At 54.6% G+C, this 21,046-nt stretch overlaps 2 protein-coding genes across 2 annotated transcripts in view; both read right to left on the reverse strand.

The window, feature by feature from the left end:
- The window catches only part of GPR68 (G protein-coupled receptor 68), a 28,001-nt gene extending 14,310 nt beyond the window's left edge, over window positions 1-13,691 (reverse strand). The window contains exon 1 of the mRNA XM_042990384.1: window positions 13,657-13,691. The gene's annotated coding sequence lies outside the window, so the exon portion shown is untranslated. The remainder of the gene's footprint in view (window positions 1-13,656) is intronic.
- Window positions 13,692-18,037: 4,346 nt separating this feature from the next.
- CCDC88C (coiled-coil domain containing 88C) overlaps window positions 18,038-21,046 on the reverse strand; it is a 133,191-nt gene continuing 130,182 nt past the window's right edge. Inside the window, exon 30 of the mRNA XM_042990385.1 lies at window positions 18,038-20,353. Within this exon, the coding sequence (XP_042846319.1) occupies window positions 19,334-20,353 (1,020 nt within the window). The 3' untranslated portion in view covers window positions 18,038-19,333. The remainder of the gene's footprint in view (window positions 20,354-21,046) is intronic.

Below are 21,046 nucleotides of genomic sequence, written 5' to 3' on the forward strand. Positions count from 1 at the left end.
GAGCCATCTGTGGTGAGTTGGGATAGAGCCTCTGGGTGCGGATGGGCTTTGAGCTGGTGCCCTGAGAGAAGGGGGGGGGGCGCGGGGCGGGTGAGGTGGGCAGAGGTGGCCGAAGTGTGAAGGAAGGGAGAAGGCCCATCACCCTCGCTCTGAGTCCCAACACAGGGCCCACCCACTTCCCGGCCTCTGCTCCCTAGTCTTTCAGGCCCAATCCCGTTTCCCCGGGGAGCTCCAGCAAACCTGCATCAGTATTCCCAGGCCCTGCCCTGGGTCACTGATTGAGAATCACTGAGGGATGAGGTCCAAGAGGCGGCACTTTGAGCAATACCTCTGGGTTTTTCTGACACACGCCAAAGTCCGAGAACCACGGCTTTCAGGCCCAGCTTAATGTGCTGCACACATCCCTCCTTGGGTTCTTTTCATCCTTCCTTGGCCAGCTGGAGGACTGTGACTGCCAGGGAGCTGGGACCGGGGCTCTCCATACAGAAAGAAGGCGGCCAATGAGTTCCAAATGACAAACAGGCACCGGACGAGGGGACACCGGGCGGGTGCTTACATACTCAGAGTTACTGCTACGTGCGAGGCTCTGTGTATCCCACAACATGCCTTGCTGATGCCTTGCAGCAACCCTGGGAGGTAAATATTATCATCCCGGCTTTACCACCGAACACACCAAGGGTCACAGGGCTGGCAGAGCCGGGATTCAAGTCAAGTCTAAATCCACTGTATTTTTGGGCCCCTGGGGGGCTTAGTCGGTTAAGCATCTGACTTCATCTCAGGTCACCATCTCACGGTTCATGAGTTCAAGTGCTGTACTGGGTGAGCTCAACCCCCGCTTCAGGTGAACACATGCCCGGCTTCGAGCAAGCCCGGCTTCTCTCTCTCTCTCTCTCTGCCCCTCACTCACTTGCGCCCTCTCTCTCTCTCTCTCTCTCACACACACACACACACACACACACACACACAAAGAAAGAAAAAGATTCATTCCCTCTCTTTCTGCCCCTCTCCCCCATTTGCACTCTCTTTTTCCAAAATTAAAAAAAAACCCAAATAAATAAAATATTTAAAAAATAAATTCATTGTATTCTAGTAACTATCAATGCAGTGCATGGGAATCTGTATGATTATGTGCTAATGCCCACCTCCATCTCCAGACAGTAAGCCCGTGCGGAAGGAGGAGCTGGGTCTGTTCTGTTCTCTCTTAGGGAGAAGGTGGTTTGGCCCAAAATAAACGCACAACAGAAATGTGTTGAATGCTTGAATGAATAAATGAATCTAAAATCCGTTTCTTTCTGCAGCCCAGTGTGGCTGAAATTGAAGTCAGGAGCTAAGAGACTGGGGCAGGCCACAGGAAGAGGGTTGGTTTCGACTCTGAAGACACTGGTGGGTGGCCACGTGTGAGAATGCATCACGGTGGAAACCTACTGCCGAAAGAGAGACGTTGGTCTCTCTTTGGAGAGTCTGTGGTCTTTCTGAGAAGGTCTCAGCCGTCTGGGACATCCTTCCTGCTTGGAGCCAAAGCACAAAACCACAGACCTGAAGGTTGCCATGGCGACTCCTAGGGCCTGCTGCCCTCTCTGGCCTCCTGCCTCCCCACCCCCCGGGGCTCCAACCCATCAGTTAATAACCTAATAATGTAGGACAACAGTCACTCCCCAAGCACCCAAGCAGCAACCCTCGTGAAAAACAAACAGATTTCTCCAGGGAACTGAGTGCTACATAGATGTTCATTATACTCAGCCTGGGCCACCTGCTAGAATCTACTTTTCTGAATCCAAATTATCCCCTGCCTGGCTTCTCCCTCCGGTTTTAAAGACAAGGGGCTAGCAGAGAGGTTCCCGGGAAACAGATCTAGAGAAGCCACTGTATAGGAGGCCTGCTCCCTCATTCCGGAACCAGGCCCCAAGAAAGTGACCGTGACCGAAACAGGCTCTGTGATAAGGCCCTCGTTATGGATATCTGGATCTCTGCTGGTCTTCTCCTTTGCGAGGATGAATTAATTTGTCACCATGGCACCCAGAAAAAATTAAAAAAAGACTTTCAAGTTGTGGTACAGTCAAGATAGTTGGAAATCGTTTGATGCTTTTTTCATTGAGAGATGGAGTCTAAGTCCCCTCCCCCTTGAATGGTGGTGGTCTCTGTGGCTACATGGTCAGTAGAATGAAGTGGAAACACACTGTGCTGGTTTCTGAGTCCACGGCTGAAGAGACCATAAACCCCCATTTCCTATCACTTGGGAGAGTTGCTCTTGAAACCTGGGCGCCATGTCATGGGGAGGCCCAAGCAGCCTCTTGGAGTGGCCCCGTTGAGAGGAACCAAGACCCTAGCCCCAGTCCCAGCTGGCAGCCAGGATCACACAAGTGTGTGATCTCAGAAGATTCTCTGGCGCCAGCGCCGCCGTATCAGCTGACGCAATAAGGAGCAGAGATAAGCCACGCCCACCAAACCCTGCCCAAATCACAGCTTCCTGAGCAAAATAGCTGAGTACTGTTATTTTAAGCCATTATCTTTAAACTGGTGTGTTAGGCAGCAGTAAAAACTGGAACACAAGTATTCTTTTTCTCCAAAATCAGGTGAGGGCTTATCATGTGCTGGTTTCGCTCATATGGTTATTTTAACTTTTATAACAACTTTGTGAGGTGGATATAATAATCTCCATTTTTCCCACGACATACTAAAGCTCAGAGAGGTAAGGTATCTTGTTTGAGACCGGCCAGCTAGGAAAGATAAAACCCGCTTTCTACCGTTTCCCTGAGTCTTCTCTCCCTATGGTGTGTGCGCTGTACCCAGAAGGGTGCAACCTGACGGTAATAATAAGACTCCTAGCTAACACTCAGGGGCTCTGCAAGGCTTTCAAGGCGAGATCTTCTCCAGTATGATCTCGTAACACCCTAGGGAGTAGGCTCAACTATCATGCCCATTTCGTAGAAAATCACACGGAGGCTTAAAAAGAGGGTAGCTGATTTGCTAAGGTGATCGCTCTCCTAAGAGTAAGAGCTGAGATTTGCACTCCCGTCATCTCGCTCTGGAACTGAGCTCTCATTATAGCATCCACACTCTTCCAGCCCGGCATCCCCTGTTAAGCTTAGGAATCCTTTTTCCACCATCCTCTCTTTGGAAGCTTACCTGCGGGGAGAACAACACAATCTCACCATCTCAGATCTGTAACATTCTCACATCTCTTTTGTCCTCACTAAAGTAGTTATTTCCATTTCACAGAGGCCCAGCCACAGGAAGTGACCTGCCTCTGGCTCCAAATCAGTGCTCCCTCCTCTTTTTCTCCTCTTGAATCCCAAAGTGTCTTCCTGTGCCTTTTGGCCAACGCGTCACTGTTCTCCAGCTTGAGGAGTACCCGGGCCCACGAATTGCCAGGCAGGTGGCCTTGCCAACCTCATCCGGGCGCTCCTTCGGCCAATCGCAGACAAGCTTTCCCTGTGCCGGACACCTGCCCTTCACGTAAAAGACACCGTGCAGGCCTGGGGGAAGGAAGGGAAAGCCTGGCCCACGCTGAATCTTGGGTCCCCTGTGCTGCCGAGCTCTGGGAAAAGAAGGGTTAGCTGTGTGTGTGTGTGTGTGTGTGTGTGTGTGTGTGTTAATTACCAGGTGGCCACAGAGCCAGCCGAGGGGGTGGCTGCTAACCCAGGCAGCTACCGCGGGAGGAGACACTCTACCGCGGAGGGGGGCCGGGACGCGCCGGCGCTCAGGGGCAGACACCAGGCCAGGCGGGGCCTGGCCGCAGCCGCGTCTGCCCGTACCGCTCGCCCAGGGCGCGCCCGCACTTGGCCGCCTCCGCCCCGCCCGGCGCGCGCACACCCGGCCGCTCCCGCACGTGCCCGCCCCGCGCTCTGCCCCCCGCCCCCCCATCCCCTGCGCACACGAGGTCGCTCCCACGCTTGGTGGCTGCGCTCCGCGCACGCACAGGTGGCCCCACCGGCCCGAAGCGTCATCGCGCGCTCGTGGGGCCGCTTCGGAGAAGGCGGGGAACTGGCTGCCAGTGCCCAGGACGCGGCCGCTGTCCGCAAGCAGTTTGCGGGCGCGCCAGGGACCCCACGACCTTGGCGAGAGGAAGAGGCCCAGCTGCGGGGGGGGGGGGGGGCGCAACGGGGGTGGGGGACCTACCTGCGCGGTGAAGGGCCCGCGTGTGGGTCGCAGTCACCCCGCGCGTTGTCGGCGCCCCCTCCTAGGGCGGACGCCCAGCAAGCAGGGTGGGCACTGCTGGCAGGGGTGGTCTGGGAACACCGGCGGGTCCACTTCCTGACCGGGCCCTCCTCCTCCTCGTTGTGCCCTGATTTCCTCTATCCTCTCCCCCTTTCCCGCTCCTGACGGTCGGGCACACCCAGCCCTGCCGGGTCCTTACCCAGCCTTTCTGACCGCAGGCCACAGGCTAGGCGCCTGCCAGGAGGAACCGCAGTGGCTCAGACCTGTCCTAGAGGCACAGCACTCCCCACCCACTACAACCGTGTCCCCGGAACAGGCTCTGGGTGGCCAGGGTGGGCCAGACTGGTCTTGGCTGCAGAAGGACAAGGTTCCTTCTCCAGCCACATCCCTGGGGAAGCTGAGAGAAGAGTCCATGAAGCGACCTTCCTGTACTTTGCGGGTCCTTATCCTTAGCGCCAGCACATCGGTAGCCGCTCAGTAAATGCGGTACCGCGTTGCCGCCCTGAGCCTCTCGGCACCTCCCCTGGCACCTCCCCTGACCTCAGCGGGGCGCCCCCCTCCAGGAGTCTGCACTTAGGTTTGCTGCTTCCTGGATTCCGGTGCTGGTGCTTCCCAGGGCCTGAGTGTGCCTGAGTCACAACACAGACCTCCTGCTGTGGAGGTCAAGGAGGGCAGTTGAGGAGGCAGTCAGTCTCCCCCTCTGCCCCTCGGGCTCAGGGATAACAGCAAAAACAGCAGCCAGGGCTTGTGGTATTGTGCCAAGGGCTTAGATGACCCTATTAGGTACATACCATTATCACCCCCATTTTACACATGGGGGAATAAGGGACAGAAAGGTCAAGTAATGAGTCCAAGGTCACACGGGTAATAAGTGGAGGCAGTGGGTTTCAAACTCAGGCAGGTGAGCCCAGAGCCAGCAGTCTGTGCCAAGCCAGCCTTAGCTGTTCCCTCAGCACCTCTGCTCGTTCACATCAACTCCTGTGTCCCCCTCCACCCACAAGAACTCCTGTCCCCATCTTCTGAACTCCAGCCCCAGTTTTAAGACCCAGAAGTCACTTCTGCTACCGGGCCTTGACGACTGTTCCAGGCAATTTGTGCTCTGCTCCCCTGACCCCTTCTCAGTGTCTTTTGCACCGTCCACGGGGGTCATTGGCGCACAGACGTCTCTCTGTAGGACTCTCACTCCCGGCCCAGCGCCTGGCTCAGAGGACGGCACCCCATTCCTATTTGTGAACTGAGTGTCTGGGAATGGTCACTGCGGGAGTCTGCAGACTTGTGCCATTGGTCATTAGGACCGGCGGTCAGGGGTTAGGACGGAGGGCAGTCAGAGAGCAGGCAGGGGACGTAAAGAGATGGAGAGATAGCTCACCTTCTGCTAACCCCTCTGGGTGGCTCAAAGCTGCTCACTTTGTGACCTGGCCCCTAGGGGAGTCTCTGGAGGGAGATGGACAGTGAACAAGAGGGCAGAGGACACCTCAGCAGGAAAGGCAGGGGAAGCAGAGGCTGGATGGGGCCCCTGGTGCGACATCTTCCTCCTTCTTGCAACATCTTCACACATGGAGTTTTCTGGATTAACTATTCAGGCCATAAAAATGCACATATGCTTTTCAAAAGTTGCCAGGCTGAGAGTACTTGTTAAAGAGTATGCCTTCCAGGGGCACCCTGGGCGGCTCAGTGGGTTAGGTGTCTGACTCTTGATTTCGGCTCAGGTCATGATTTCCCGGTTGGTGAGATCGAGTCTCACATCTGATATTGCGGAGCCTGCTTGGGATTCTGTCTCTCTCTCTCTCTCTCTCTCTCTGCCCGTTCCCCATGCATGCGTGTGCGTGCACTCTCTCTCTCTCTCTCTCTCTCTCTCAAAATAAATAAATAAATTTAAAAAAAAGTTTGCCTTCCAAAGCCAGTGTCTGAATTAGAGTCCTAGCTCTGCTACCTATCAGTAGGGTGACCTTGGAGAAGTCCCTTAACCTCTCTGTGCCTAGCTCTTCACGTGCGAAATGGGGACACCCCTTCAAAAGGGGGTTGAAACGATTCCACAATTAAATCAGGCAAAGCCCTTAGCTCGACACCCAGCAGATATTAGGGTTCGGTAGATGTTAGCTGTTATTATTGTCTCCTCCCAATACCCTCTTCTACACGGCTCTTGTCTTTTGAATGCTTACTGTCCTTAGTGCCTATGCACGCTGCTCTCTTTGAATTCCAAGTAGTTTTATTCTCTCCAATTTACAGATCAGGAAGCTGAGATTCAGTGAATTACCTGAGGCCACTCGGTTCTGAGTGTCTGAAGCAGGACTTGAGAGAGTCTTAAGGGAAGCTGTTCTTGCAGCAATCGTGTCCCGTCCCCCAGGAAAGGAGTGGGGTGTTCTAAAGCCCATCGTCAGTTGCCAGATGCAGGATTCTGGCTTCCAGGGGTACAAACCGCGCATGCCATGTGGAAAGGTTATTACCAAGGGAATCCTGTCCGGGCTGCCACGACGCACGGTTCCGGGGGGCCCATACACACTGGAACCGACCGGATGGTGTCCCCTGGAGTTGGAATGGTGTGGCAGTGTCTGGTGGCCCTCTCTCCCTGCCTTTTTCTAGCACACAGTCTCTGCTTACAGATCTCCAAACACAGAACCTCTCACGAGGATAAATACTCTTCGATTAAAGCAAAGCTCTGTTTGGATTCATGCTTTAGTCTTTAGAGACCGAACAGCATAGCACCTATACTACTCACTGAAAGATCCAGAATCGGCCTGTGGAAGATGGGGTTGGCATCTCTGGCTGTGCTCTCCCTAGGAAGATGCTAGATTTGGGGAAGCAAAGAGATTCGTCGCCCTGCCTGCAACGTCACCTTCTGGCTCGACTTCTGCCCTTTCTTGATGTCAAGCTGCCCAGTCATTGGCAGGAGCAGTAGAATTTGTTGTTTTGTAAACAAAACCTGGCACTGGCCTTGCAAACAACCTACAGCTCACCATGTTAAAATGAAGCATGCATTGTTTTCCAGAACCTTCCTGGTCCCAGGGAATGGCAAATTACGGCCCATGGAATGCTGATCTGAGACACTGCGCTAATAACCATCTTCCTTGCCCACAGCAATCATCTCCCACAATGGGCTGGACTCCGGAGACGTGGTCAGAATTTCTCCATACCTGGCATAAGTGACGTTCACGTCCATTTCTTTTCCAGTCTCTCATGGGATTTCGGTCTCGGCATTTACATTTTCCCAGTGTCTGGGTTAGGGAGGCCGCTGAAGGGCCCGGAAATGGCAGCTGATGGGATGGTTGAAAGGGATTGTTTCCTGAGGGCCAGAAAAGTGCCGAGGACTTTTTATCGGCCCATCCAGATCCACTGTCCACCCGTCTCCATCCTGCTCCCTGGATCGGATCACCGGCCTCCCTTGCCCTCTGGCTTCTGTTGGGTTTGGCCAATGGGAAGCACTAACTGGGATCAGAAGATGGCAAGAGAGTGAGGAGGAGGGAGTATTTATCCCCCTGCCAGGGTAGCTTCAGGTTGGCTGCTTCCTTTTAGCTCCTGCCGGAGTCCCTGTCCTACTCTGCTCTTCCTCTGCCCCCTCCAGCCTGGGGCAGCGACGACGCCAGGCCCAGGGTGCTGCAGACTCCTGCGCTGGTTCCCTTAACTCTATCCCCACATCATTAAAAACCGTCCCCTGTGTTAACCTCTCCTCGGTCACCCTGCTTGACCTTGCGTCCGCTTCCTGCCAAGACCCTGAGTGACACAAAAGTGCACAGGCCAGATGCGTCTTCACTGCAAACTCACACTAATGGAAGAATATGCGCATATTTAGAATGTGCACAGATTATCTACTTTAAAAAAATTACTGTTTTTCCAGTTCGTTCTTCCAATGAGCACAGCTGGCCAGCCTCAGAGGAAATCTGTCTTTATCCCCTGAAGGAGTCCCTGCTTCCTCACTCTGCTACGTCAATAGCACATAGCTGCCTCTTGCAGATTCCCCTGCCCTGTGCTGCCTGTGGCCGTGAGCTTCCTGGCTATTCACTTGGGTATGTGTGACTCTCCTTTTGAGAAATGTTTGTCACTGCGGAGTCATGCTCCTGCCAGGACAGTTTCAAGCAGCAAGAAGCTGGTTTTTCTGCGAATTATCTTTTCTGGCATCAACCACACTCCGGCAGGCTCGGGCCTGAACTGATTAATCAGACTGACCTGATTAATACGACGTTGTTTCCGCTCCCACTCAGACAATCCCCAGGCTCTCAGACGGAGTGTGACTAATGGAGCCACCCAAAGGCAGGAAACTCTGAGGCTGGTGGAGAAGACAGCACAAGTCCAGCTGAAGTGCAAGCACACACATCTGGAGAGCTGGGGAACCCATGTCGCATGCCAGGCTATAGACTCCCGGCGGAGGCCTTCAGGCTGGGCTTGCTCAGGCTTGGGGGCTGGGAGAGGGGGTAGCATCTGAATGTCCGGGTTCAAATCCCAAACCTGTTGCTTTCTAGTTGGGAGAACTCTGGCAAGTTATGCGGCCTCCCTGTGCCTGTTTTTTTTTTTTTTTTTTAAATGGGGCAATGGGACGCCTAGGTGGCTCAGTCGGTTAAGCATCCAACTCTTGATTTCGGCTCAGGTCATGATCTCATGGTTTGTGGGTTCTGGGGCTGCATCAAGCTCTGTGACAGTGCACAGCCTGCTTGGGATTCTCTCTACCCCTCTCTCCCTCTGCCCCAACCCTGCTTACTCTAAATAATAAATAAATAAATAAATAAATAAATAAATAAATAAATAAATAAATAAAAATGGGGGTGATAAAAAAGATTGGTGTGAGGATGAAATATAAAAGTGTTCTCAAGAAATGTGTTGTCACAGGGGCACCTGAATGGCTCACCCGGTTGAGTGTCTGACTTCAGCTCAGTTCCTGATCTCATGGTTCATGGGTTTGAGCCCTGCATTGAGCTCTGTGCTGACAGCTTGGAGCCTGGAGTCTGCTTCGGATTCTGTGTCTCCTCTCTCTCTGCCCCTCCCCACCACCACGACCTGTGCTCTGTCTCTTTCTGTATCTCAAAGATAAATAAACATTAAAAATTAAAAAAAAAAAAGAAAGAAATATATTGTCATAGAAACCAGGGGCCCAGCCTAGCAAGTGCAAAGAGGGCAGGTTATGCTGGGAAGGCACAAAAGGGGCTTGGCCAACTGAAATACAGGGAGTCAGGCTGGGACTGTTCAGCCAGCCTTGACCAGCCTCTGCCTTGGTTCTCCTGTTCATGGAGAATGGACTGAATCTTCATACTGGCTGTGTGACCTTGAACAGTCACATGACCGCTCTCTGCCCCAGTTGCCTTATCTGTGAAATGGGGATAATAACAGTACCTCATAGGGTTGTTGTATTAAATGAGTTACTGCGTATAAAACTCTTGGAAATATGCCTGCCCCTAGTGGGCGCTCAATAAATGTTAGGGCACCCCTCTTCACCGAGTGCCTGTGGAAGGCTTCCGTGTTCTCCTCTGGCTCAGATATACAGGCTTCTTTGTAATGGCGAGCTGGGGAAATGTGGTTTCGTTTCTTTGGTTTGTTGTATAAGACTTGCCTTCTATGGGGCTTGTATGCCTGGGGGAGGGGAGTGGGGGGAGGGCAGAGGTGAATTTGACTGGTACTTGGCACCCAGGAGCTTTTCCAGGCCCACCTGCCTGGAGCCCCTAAAAAGAACCATCGGAAGCTCCCTGCAGCTCCCCGAAATAGGCTTAGGTACCCCTAATGGGGTGAGAGAGGGCTGAAATGGGAAGGGACTGGCCAGAGATGGGGCCTCACCCAGAAAATCTCGGTGAAAACTCTCCCTCTCCTGTTGTTGGGCTTCAGACCTTGCCTGGCCTCTCGCAGGCTGCTGGCTGGTATCTTGGAGGTGAGAATGGTGACAGGGAGGGAGTGTAGCCCCAAGGTCAGGAGGATGCACCAGAGCCAGACTGCGTGGGTTCAAATCCCAGCTCTGCCACTTGCCAAGTTATTTAACCTCCCAGTGCCTGACCTGTACCGTGAAGGTGGTAACTATGGCACCTACCTCAGAGTGCTGGGTGATGCGTTCAGAACGGTCCGTGGCCCGAGTAAGTGTTCAGTAAATGTCAATTATTACTACTATACCACCAGCCACAGTGCCCTCTGACCACCAGGGACAGCGATTACGGCAGCCAGAATAATGCCCCTCCTCAAAGATGTCCGTGTCCTGATCCCTGGAACCTGTGACTGTGTTGCCCTTTTATGGCAAAAGGGACTTGGCAGGTGTGATTAATTTAAGGATCTCAAGATGGGGAGAGTATCCCGGAATTTCCACAGGTAGGAAAGACGCAACCAGCCCTTGTTGGTTTTGAACATGGGAGTTGACCACCAGCCAAGAAATGCAGGCAGCCTCTACAAGGTTTCTAGAAACTGAAAAAGGAAATGAGACCCATTTCTGACCTCAAGGATTGCAAGACTAAATTTGCGTTGTTTTAAGCCACCAAGCTTGTAGTAATTTGTTACAGCAGCAGCAGGGAACTCATACAGCTGCCGAGACCCGACTCAGCTGCATCCCTGAGGGAAGAACCACGCTGACTCACTCCACAGTAGACATGAAGCATCTGTGACGTCACCCACTCTGCTTGTCCCGTGCAGGCGTGGGGAACACCCTGGACCATGGAACTGAATTTCCTCTGGGCACAGGCACTGCCAGGGATTGAATACAAAAGGGCAGGACACATCCCGGTGGGCTCAGTGGGTTGAAAAGTCCTCCTGGAAAATCTAGACCCTCAGGTGGGCCTTGAAGGATGAAAGGTGTGGGGTTTGGACAGGGAAGAGGAGGAGGAGGAAGGAAAGGCATTGTGGGAAGAGGCCCAGGGGGACGGAAGTCAAGGAGGTCAACACAGTCATTCAATCATTACTCATTCATCTTCCTATTCAGCGCTTGTGCTCCAGGCCCTGTGGGGGATAGACACCTGGATAGTAAGTGACTGAGACAGACCTGGCGGGGGTTCTTATGGAACTTACACTGGGAGTAGAAGCCAATATCCCATTACAGTAAAGCATATAACAACCCTTATAGCAGGATGAGTACAGCTTGTTAAGGAAGCACATCTGGGTGGGCTTCCTGGAGGAAGTGGCCCTTCCAGGATAGGTAAACTGAAGGCTTGTTCCGTATCACTTCAGGCTGTATGTGGTGCTCTGTACTCTCAGCAGGTGCTGACTGAGAGGAGTTTAGCCATATATTTTATTATTCACTAACCAATTCTTTCTTTTTTTTTAAAAAAAAGTTTTATTTATTTTGAGAGAGAGAAAGAGAGCACAAGACGGGGAGGAACACAGAAAGAGGGAGAGAATCCCAAGCAGGATCCACACCCTCAGGGCAGAACCCGATGCGGGGCTTGAACTCAGGAACTGTGACGTCATGACCCGAGCTGAAATCAAGAGTCAGATGCTTAACTGGCTGAGCCACCAGGCACCTCTAGCTAATTCTCCCTTAGCTCGTCTTCCTGCACTAAGGAGAAAGTCTCAGCTGGGTGTTAGTGTGTCTTGAATTCTTTAATTTTTATTAATTTCGCTTTGTAGCCTGGAGAGCTAGACTCGGGTGTGCTATGCAGGCAACAGGTGCCCATTGAAGTCTAACAACACTTCTTGGTTTTCCTTGTTTTTATTGGTTTAATTACCTTCATTTTGTGGCAGAGGGTACTGGTTTTCCACTTCTGCGAGCGGAACACAATTTCCTTTGAAAAAGAACTGTACGTAAGTGGATGGAACCGTAAGTCAGTGAGGGGTTCTCCCTCCTATCCCGGAGTTGACCACTGGGGTCCAGCTGAACACCAAGAGGGGCACACAGTGTGTGCCCGGGGCAGCGACGGGCCTGACTCCTTAGAACTTCCAGATCCTATTCTGGGCTGTGTGCAGTGCTGGGGACAGCGAGTGGAAACTGGGTGGCCACTGAGAGGCTGAGATTCTCGAAGAGGATTCTCGTGGAGGGGGGCGGGGCTGCTACAAGGAGAGGAGCCTGGGGTCCATCTGCTAAGGCAGGGGGCACAGTAAACTGCTCAGTGTGCCTTTTTGGACGGGAAGAAAAGAAGCCTGGAGAGGAGCAGGAGACAGCCAGGGGACAGTGAGTGGCCTGCATGCCATCCTCCACTTGTCATGCAGGCTTGTGTGGCTAAGTGGATGTGAGGGGAGGAGCTGAGCTCCCGGGGGGGCCAGCTGGTGGGGCAGGAACCAGGGTGAGGGGCAGGAGGAGACGGTGCTAGAGCCAAGATGCCCATGGGATCTGGACCGAGGGGGAGGCTCAGGGGACCTCTGGGTAACTTTTTGCCTTGTGCCCCCGAAAGAGCCACTCAGGGGCCATCCGGGCCAGTGCGGGCTGGCCAGAGAGAAGAGATGACCAACAGAGAAAAGTTTCTATTTCCTGAATAGAGGTTCTGCAATCCAGTTTCCAAAGTAAAATCAAGAAAAATGTTATGTATATACTAACATGGAACTAGAGTGGCTGAGTTTTTGAAACTGACTTAGGAGGGAAAGCTGGGAGTGATACGGCAATGACAATACTCTGAGAGCAGCTATGATCACAGGATGAAGGGCAGGAGGGCCATACTGTGGGAGCCCAAGGTGCCAGAGCATCTGATCAAGAGGACAGCAGTCAAGGTGGCCTTCCTGGAAGGGGTGACTTCTAAACTGAAACCCACAAGGGGGCAGGAGCATCCTGGAATTCCTCCCAGTGACTGGTGTTTATGATGCTGTGGCTACAGAAGGGGTCCTTTGAGTATTGATGGTGGGGGGCTTAAGAATTTCTCACTAGTCCAAGGGTATATTGCTGGTGGCGAGTGCCCCCTTAGATTCTGATCGTTTGGGGCAGGAAAGAGAAACAAGGTGGATCTGTCTCTCCAGCTAGAGTGTGAGTTGTACTGGCAGGGGGGCGGGGACCAGCTCCCTCCATGTGGGGCTGCTGAATGGGCCATAGGGAATGGACAGACAGTGGAGATGCTCCTGGAGAAGCACCAGGCACCAGCAGGCACTCGGGAGACGTTAGTTTGCCCCCTCCTCCCCGCCCCCCCCCCCCCATCAGGAAAGTCTCCAGTCTGGAACCGGGTCCTTGGACTTCGCCCACGGCGCACTTCCTTGGGCCTTAGCTGCACTTATGCAGGGTCAGGGTGTGTGTCCCGGGGACCTGGATGGTGTTGGACTTTTGAAATCTGCGGGGACCGTGGGGGCCCTGGGCAGGGCGGCCCCCTCCGGCCCTCTGCACCCCCAAACGCCCCTCTCGTGACACACCTTCTCGTGATAGGTCCCTGGGCCCCCAAAGCACTATCAGTGTGGACCTTGGGATGACACGGACCTACTTCCCAGCCCTTCTCCTCCTCCTCCTCCACTCCCCGCTAAGGCCTTTATCTGGAGACTGGATTTTGAATTTTCCGCCGCAGGAGATGTCAGGGAGCCGGCCTTGCTGAAGGTCCGTGCTCCCCTGGGCCGGGCCGCCGTCATCCGCGCGCTGCCTGCCCCGCCGTCCCGGCCCAACCCCGCGCTGCCCCGGGGCGCACTCACCTCTCTCGGGTCCCGGGCGCAGGAGGCCGGATCGCGGCGGGCGGGAGCGGAGGGACGCGCGGGCGGCGGGGACCGGGCGGGGACGGGCCGGGGACAGGCCGGGGACGAGGTGCGGGCGGCCCTGCGCACCGGCTCCAGCTCGCGCGCCGCCTCGCCGCGGGAGGAGGTGGAGGGGGCGGAGGCTCCCGGCGGGCGCCGAGCCCCCGCCCCAGGGATCCGGGGAGGGTGCGGCTTCCAGAGCCATTGCTCTCCCGCGGGGAGCGCCGAGGGGCCCAGGGGTTTCCTCCCGGCTCTTTATTGGGGGTCTCTTGGAGGAGAGGATTTGGGGAGCAGGTGGCCGGCTTTGCCTCTGCCAGCTCTCACACTGCGCCAGGTGACCCCCGTAATCTTCACCTCAGTGGGCTGGGCCAAGAAGCCTGGAAAGGGGAGGACGGGTCTGAGCGCTGCCATGATCCCTCCTCACCCCTCCCCAGCACGTGCCAGGCCTGCCCGGCGCCCGGGGCTCCTGCCTGACTTCACGTCGCTCACTGCTCCATTTTACAGACGCGGAGGTCGCGGGCTTTCCTCGGGCCCACTCTTTCCCTCTACCTGGGGCAGAAGGGCAAGGAGGGGCGATGGGAGGAGACCCAGAAGCCCGGGTCCGAGCTTTCAGCCTCCAGCGATGGCTCCCTGTGCCCTGTGCAGGAAGAACACCGCGCCACCCACACCGACACGGAGTAGGCGGTCAGCTCTTCACAGCTTCCTCCCTCTTTGGTCTTCTTCGGTTCTCAATTCTGTCTCTGCTTTTTCAGCCCATCTCTAAAAAGGTGGTGCTCCCAGGAGCGTGCAGGAATTTTGCCAGCCAGTTGATAAACAGTCATCACTAAAAATTAACTTATTTTAATTAACATTAAGTTAATTATGTTAATTTAGTAGGGCCACCTGGGTGGCTCAGCCGGTTTAAGCATCGGACTTCAGCTCAGGTCATGATCTCACGGTTCATGGGTTCTAGCCCCGCGTGGGGCTCTGTGCTGACAGCTCAGAGCCTGGAGCCTGCTTTGGATTCTGTGTCTCCGTCTCTCTCTGCTCCTCCCCCACTCGTATTCTGTCTCTCTCTCTCAAAAATAAATAATATTAAAAAAAATTAACTTCTGTAAACCTTTGATTAAATACTGTATTTTTTTTTAATGTTTATTTATTTTTGAGACAGAGAGAGACAGAGCATGAGTGGGGGAGGAGCAGAGAGAGAGGGAGACACAGAATCGGAAGCAGGCTCCAGGCTGTCAGCACAGAGTCCGTCGTGGGGCTCGAACTTGTCAACCATGAGATCGTGACCTGAGCCAAAGTCGGATGCTCAACCGACCAAACCACCCAGGCAACCCCTAAATACTGCATATTAAAAACAAAGGTAATAAATACATAAAACTTGCTGCTTCCTAATTATTTTACCAGTACCCATACTCTTGAGGTTATTTACACCCACTTTATCGGTGTGGAGGTGATGCTCTGTAACAGGTGCCACACATGTCTTCCCACCTCTGTGGTCAATGACACCACGTTGGCAGCTTGGAATCGGCCATGGTGAGAATATTTACACCACAGAAATTGGCAGATATTACCAATCAGGGCTTGATTTATGTTTTTCTCAGTGTCTAGACTTAAGGAAATGGCAGAGAAAATGTTCATAGTGCAGAGTAAACTTAAAAGTATGTCTTGGGTGAATATTTATGGCATGTAAGGCGGTACATCTATTTTTTTAAAAAGTGTGCTCCATCTGTAGCCATGATGTGACAGCACAAAATGGAGGAAACTTGCTCATCCTGCATTCAGACCTCCTCCGTGACCAGGTAGTCCCCGTGTCATCCACAAAGGAGTGAAGTTCTGCCATGCGTTTCTGGTTCGTTTTGCTTTCATGGTACTGGTTAACATAAAGGGAAATTTCAACCAACATCCCTGTTGAAATGATACTGACAGATGTCCGTTGCAAGCGCAGGCTGGCTACAAATACACAAGTGTGGCAGAAATCGATGAGAGCTTTCTCGGAGAATCAATTGGCTGTACGGGTTCTGAGGCAGAAAGTATTATATATTTTACTATCTGTAAATTTTATTACACATCTTTATAAAATTTTATGGATGTATACATGTTCCTTCTCCTTCGGTTGATGAACATTGGGCTGGATGTTTTACACTGGCTAGATCCTTCCCAGGGTTTGTCCTGTGCTTTCTCACTTTAGTGTTCTACCCAGGGTGAGCCCCTCTTGTCCCAGAGAGGATTCCAAATCTCTTTCCAGGTATAGACCTCACCCTGGAGCTGTGCGCACGAATGCCAACTGCTAGTCAGCTCCCCAGACGCCAGGTCCCATATCTCCCAGGCCAGTGCAGAGGGAGGTGCCTGGAGCTCAGGAAGGGCATGATCTGGGATGCCTGGCTTAGCAACAGGACCCTGTGGTACTGCCCGGGGGTGGGGACCATTGCCTGGGATTGGCTGCGTATGTGAGCGAGGTGTCAGAGCTGAAACCAGCTGATAAAGTAATGGATAGGACACAGGGAAGAGGGAGGGGGGTGTCAAATATCATCTGGAGGTTAGGGGACAGAGAAGATGAGATGGGAACCACAAAGAGGCTTTGGTGGGGGGGGCAGGTGGTAAACAGTATGCTGAGCATTGAGTTGGAGGGACATCCAGGCTGGAAACACAGGTCCGAAGGCTCCAAGGAGAGGCTGGGGCTGGAGCTGTTTGGAGCCTTCTGGGAACAGACTGTAATTAAAATCGTGGATGTGTACGAGCTTGTCTGGGGCGAGGGGAGGGAGCCGTAAGAGGGCTGGGTGCACCTCGGTGAGCCATGTAGAGCGGCCCAGTCCACAAAGGCATGGGTGTGACTAGTGCAGAGGCAGAGACTTAGGGGAATGGGTCAAAAGGAAAGGTCACCGGGGGTGAATGCCCTGAGAGGTGCCACGAGGGCTAAGTTGTTTGAGGCAGCCAGTCTATTGGGCAAGCTACCGCCCAAACCCAGGGCCAGGTGTGTGTGTGTGTGTGACCCGAGATGAGAAAAACTAAGACAAGGGTGGGGGTGCAGATTCCAGACACAGTCCAGAACGTGACCTAGAATGTGTGGGGTGCGGAGAGAGGAAGGGCCGAGCCTGCATCTCGGGCTTCTGGTTTTTGTGATAACAGGACAGCTGGTCCTTGAATGAGCGAGGGAGCCAGAGGGGTGGGGGTGGGAGTGGGGGTGGCCAGGTGGAAGAGTCGAGCGAGGCCTGCAGGTCCAGGCAGGAGGATCTGACAGCAGGTGGGGCTTCAGGCCTACAGCTCAGCAGTCAGCCCTCGGCTAGCCTCGGGGGGCTGTCCAGAAGGGGCAGCCTCTGGGACCTAGCACCTTAACTTTGAAGGCACCTTTATGAATGAATGAGGGGCTGGCAAGTATGAGCCCTGGAGACCCGTTCCAGACAGCAGAGAATCCCAAGCGAGGTTCACGTGCTAAGTGGCCAGGTGGCAAAGTCTGCACAGGAGGAAGCAGAGAGGTGGCTGCTGCTGTTTGGCCCGAGCCTTGTGGATGGCAGCCCCCCGCTGAGCGGTCACACGGGACAGGCTGCAAGCTTCCGAAAGGACAGGCGAAAGGACAGAAGAGGAGGCAGGAGACTCTTAATCCGGGGGCACACGGGGGGGCTCAATCACTTGAGCTCAGGTCGTGATTGCGCGGTTCGTGGGTTGAAGCCACTCATGAGGCTCTCTGCTGTTGGCACAGAGCCTGCTTCGGATCTTCTGTCCCCCTCTCACTCTGTCCCTCCCCTGCTTGTGCTCTCTCAAAAATAAACGTTAAAAAAAGCTTGGTGAGGAAAGACACACCGAGGCAGCAAGACAGAAAGCCATTTGAAGAAAGACTTCACCATGTGTGGATATGTATATGCTCCTATTTAAGCATCTGATCTGAGGTCCCGGAGATCTAAATTCCAGATCCTAGTCGAGTACTCTTGGGAAAATCCAAAGGACCAGTTGGAGCTGAATCCCACATCAAAACGGGGTGTCTGGGTGGCTCAGCCGGTTAAGCATCCAACTCTCGATTTCGGCTGAGGTCACGATCTCACGGTTTGTGAGTTCCAGCCTTGCATCCGGCTCTGTGCTGACAGTGAGGAGCCTGCTTGGGATTCTGTCTCCTCTCTCTCTCTCTCTCTCTGCCCCTCCCCTGCTCACTCACCCTCTCTCTCAAAATAAACTCTAGGAAAAAAAAAATACAAGTCTGGGAAAAAGCTGTATAGTAAGCACGAAAAACTTGTTCTCTGACCTGTTGGCAAAGAGTAGATTCCAGAGGCCGAGAAGGCTCTTGGAGGTGAAGCAGGGAGCCCCGGGAGCCCCCGACAGCCTGTCCCGTAATGCCAAGGCTGTCCAGTGAGAAAACCAGGACTCCGTTCTCTGCCATCTCATTTTATTACAATCCTGTCCGGGTGTTCCAGAATGAATGGCTATTCAATACACAACCGAAAGCGCTCCTAAAACTGACCTTGTTAACAATCCCATTTTTTCCTCGGATTAAATCAAAAGAAAAAAAAATAAATCTTAAAAAAAAAAAAAAATCACCAAGTTTAGTATATCCCAGAAAGAGCACCTTTACTAAACAGAAAACAAAACGTGTCAGGAATCTGACCAAATACACAAAAGCAGCAGGTTAAGATTCCTGATGGAAAAGAAGGACTCCCAGTGGAACATAAATAGATTCCCCCTCAAAGGACATATATCTCACAGGGGCGTGTACATACATATGTAATATATTAAAAGAAATTTGGTTTCTACCACAAGAAGTTATTCAGAAATAATAAATCAATATCTCATCTGAGACTGGGGAAGTGGAGAGGCTGTACCCCACTCTTGCACACACCTCCCCTCTGTACACTATGTGCACTTGCTGGTCGGGGCTGGGGCAGGGCCCTCTCTCTGCCCCCAGCCCCCCAGCCCCCCAGCCCCAGCAGATCCAGTGTTTGTAGAGAAGTGAGTCAGGGAAGGCAGGTCTCCCCGTGGCCCCTGAGCCCACCATGCAGAGCCCAGGAGCCGGCTGCAGGGGGATGGGGGGGGGGGGGGTAGGCCAAAGCCTGAAGCCACTTGCCACCTGCCTAGAAGGCCACCTTAGCCCTGGGGCAGAAGGGGATTGCCTGGGACCCCAGGAATGGCATGGCGACACCCCTGATTTTCAGCAGCAAGCCTAATTCTGGGGTCCCCCCACCAAGGTCCTCAAGATCTTTGTAGTTTGGCCAGTCTGGACTTCTCCTAGGATCAAACGGCTTTGGGGAGAGGGAATGGAGTTTCCAGAGCCGCGGGGGCTTGGCCACGTGAAAGTGTATGTGCACACACGCACATACACACACCCGTGCCTTAAGAGAGGTCAACGAGTTGCAAATGAGTGTTCTACCGGGACATGCTCAAATAGTGTCTGCTTCAATGGTTCTGTCACTGCATTCTGAGTGTCCCCGTCAAGTGTGGATCTGTTCAAAAGCTCTCAGGTGCTGGAAGCTACAGAAGACACACACCTGGGAGTGTAACCCTCGCAGGGCTTGGCACAGTGTTTTCATTAACAGGAGAGACGCACAGGAACCCCCATCCTCATTCTAAAGCCCTTTCCTGGCACCACAGGGGCAGAAGCAAAGGCCGTCACCGCCAGAAGGGGAGTCAGTAGTTTCAGGGTTCAGGGGCCGCCGGTCCGGACGAGTCACACGCAGCCGTACTCGTACCACACCGTCTGCTGGTCCCCGCCAGGCTCGGGGGACGCCGGCGTGCTCTTCAAGCTGCTTCCGCGGCTGAAGTCCTCAGGGGCCCGGCTGGTGTGCGGAGCCAAGTCGGGAGACCTACCCGGACTCTTGGCAGGGAGGCCCTCGCCGTGGCCTTGCCTCGGGACCCCGTCTCCCTCTGAGAGGCTGAGCGCCCCCCGGACAGGGGCGATGGTGGCCGCCTCCCCCGAGTGGGGGGGCGTCTGGGGTTTGGTCCTGGCAGCCGGGGCCGCAGCCGATGGAAAGTGCTGGGGCTGGGAGCTGCTGCCACAGGCACCGCCACCTCCGGAGGCGATGGCCGGGGCCGTGGCAGACTGCTGCAGGGGGACCAGCCTCTCCTCCTTTGGGGGAGCCAGTGAGAAGCGCCTCACGTCCGGGGGCCGGCTGCGGGGGGCTGAGCCTTGACCGGAGCTGCCGCAGGTCTTTCCGGCAAGCGGGGTCCGCTCCCGGGCCAGGCTGTGGGAGGTGGGGGGCGTGGGGCTCTGCAGGACGTGACTGCCTGTTTCTCTGCCCCCTGAGGTGTCAGGACCCCCCAGCTTCTGAGGGGCCTCCTGTTTGCAAGCCTCTGGCCCACTGGCCCGGAGAAGGTCGGCCGAGGCCAGGCTAAAGGCACGGCTCAGGGATGCACTCCGGCCGGCCGGTGTGTGGGACGTCGGGGGCATCGTGGCCTGCCGGGGTCTGCCCAGTGACAGGCTCTGGGGGGGCTGGGCCTGCCTCGGGGGGGCACTGGGTGGGGCCTCGGCCTCGGCAGGTCTGGAGTTTGGCTTCACGTACTGTCCAGGCTTCAGCAACTTCCCTTCAGGGGTGTTGACAGGCATCTTGATGGTAGGGGCCACGAAGCTGGTGGGCATCTTGGCCCCTTCTCTCCTGGCAGGTGGCCCCGGCTGGCTTCCAATGGCCGGGAGACCGCTGGCCTTTCTGAAGAAGTCACTTAGCAGGTCATCCGGGCAGCTGGGAGTGTCCTACGGGGAAGAGAGAAGGAGTGGAAGTGGGCACAAGGCCCCGACAGGCGCTCCAACGGCCCTCCCCACCCCAGGACGTCCCCTGGGCAGCACAGGTGGCCAGGACTGAGGCTTCCTGCCCCCGCTAGGCCTCTTTGAGGCAGAACATCGCCCGTGCCCCCCCCACACTGGTCAAGACGGGGAGGGGGCGATACACAGAACACCAGGGAGAGAACCCCAGACGCCACTCTGGCAGCCCCCTAACTTCACAACAACAAAAGACCTCCAGACACGGGAAGGACTTCCCACAAAGCTCATCCAGTGTCTGGAAAGGTCAGGGCTGAAAGCCCGACCACAGCCAACTGTTCCAATCTGTTCTCGCTTTCCTACTGCGCAGGGCCGAGGGAAGCTGACCGGCAGGGCCGCACTTTTCTTCTCCCGGTCAGCCCACTGTGCTCAGACACGCTGCAAGGGCTCTGTGTGTGGAGCCACAGAGGAAGGGGAACAAGACCAGCTCCTGCAAAGCCAGAACCCTCACTGCCACTCAGACCACTCTCCACATAAGAGGCAGGCACAGCGGGGGTGGGTGGGAGCCAGAACGGCAGGCTGCCTAGTAGGACAGGGTGGCGGGAACGGGGGACATGTGACGACCCAGCCCGCCAGACTGCTCCGCTCAAGCCACCGCTCCCTGGCTGGGCTTCCCCGGGCCAGGGA

Source organism: Panthera tigris, chromosome B3, assembly GCF_018350195.1.
Source record: "Panthera tigris isolate Pti1 chromosome B3, P.tigris_Pti1_mat1.1, whole genome shotgun sequence".
Taxonomy (NCBI): domain Eukaryota; kingdom Metazoa; phylum Chordata; class Mammalia; order Carnivora; family Felidae; genus Panthera; species Panthera tigris.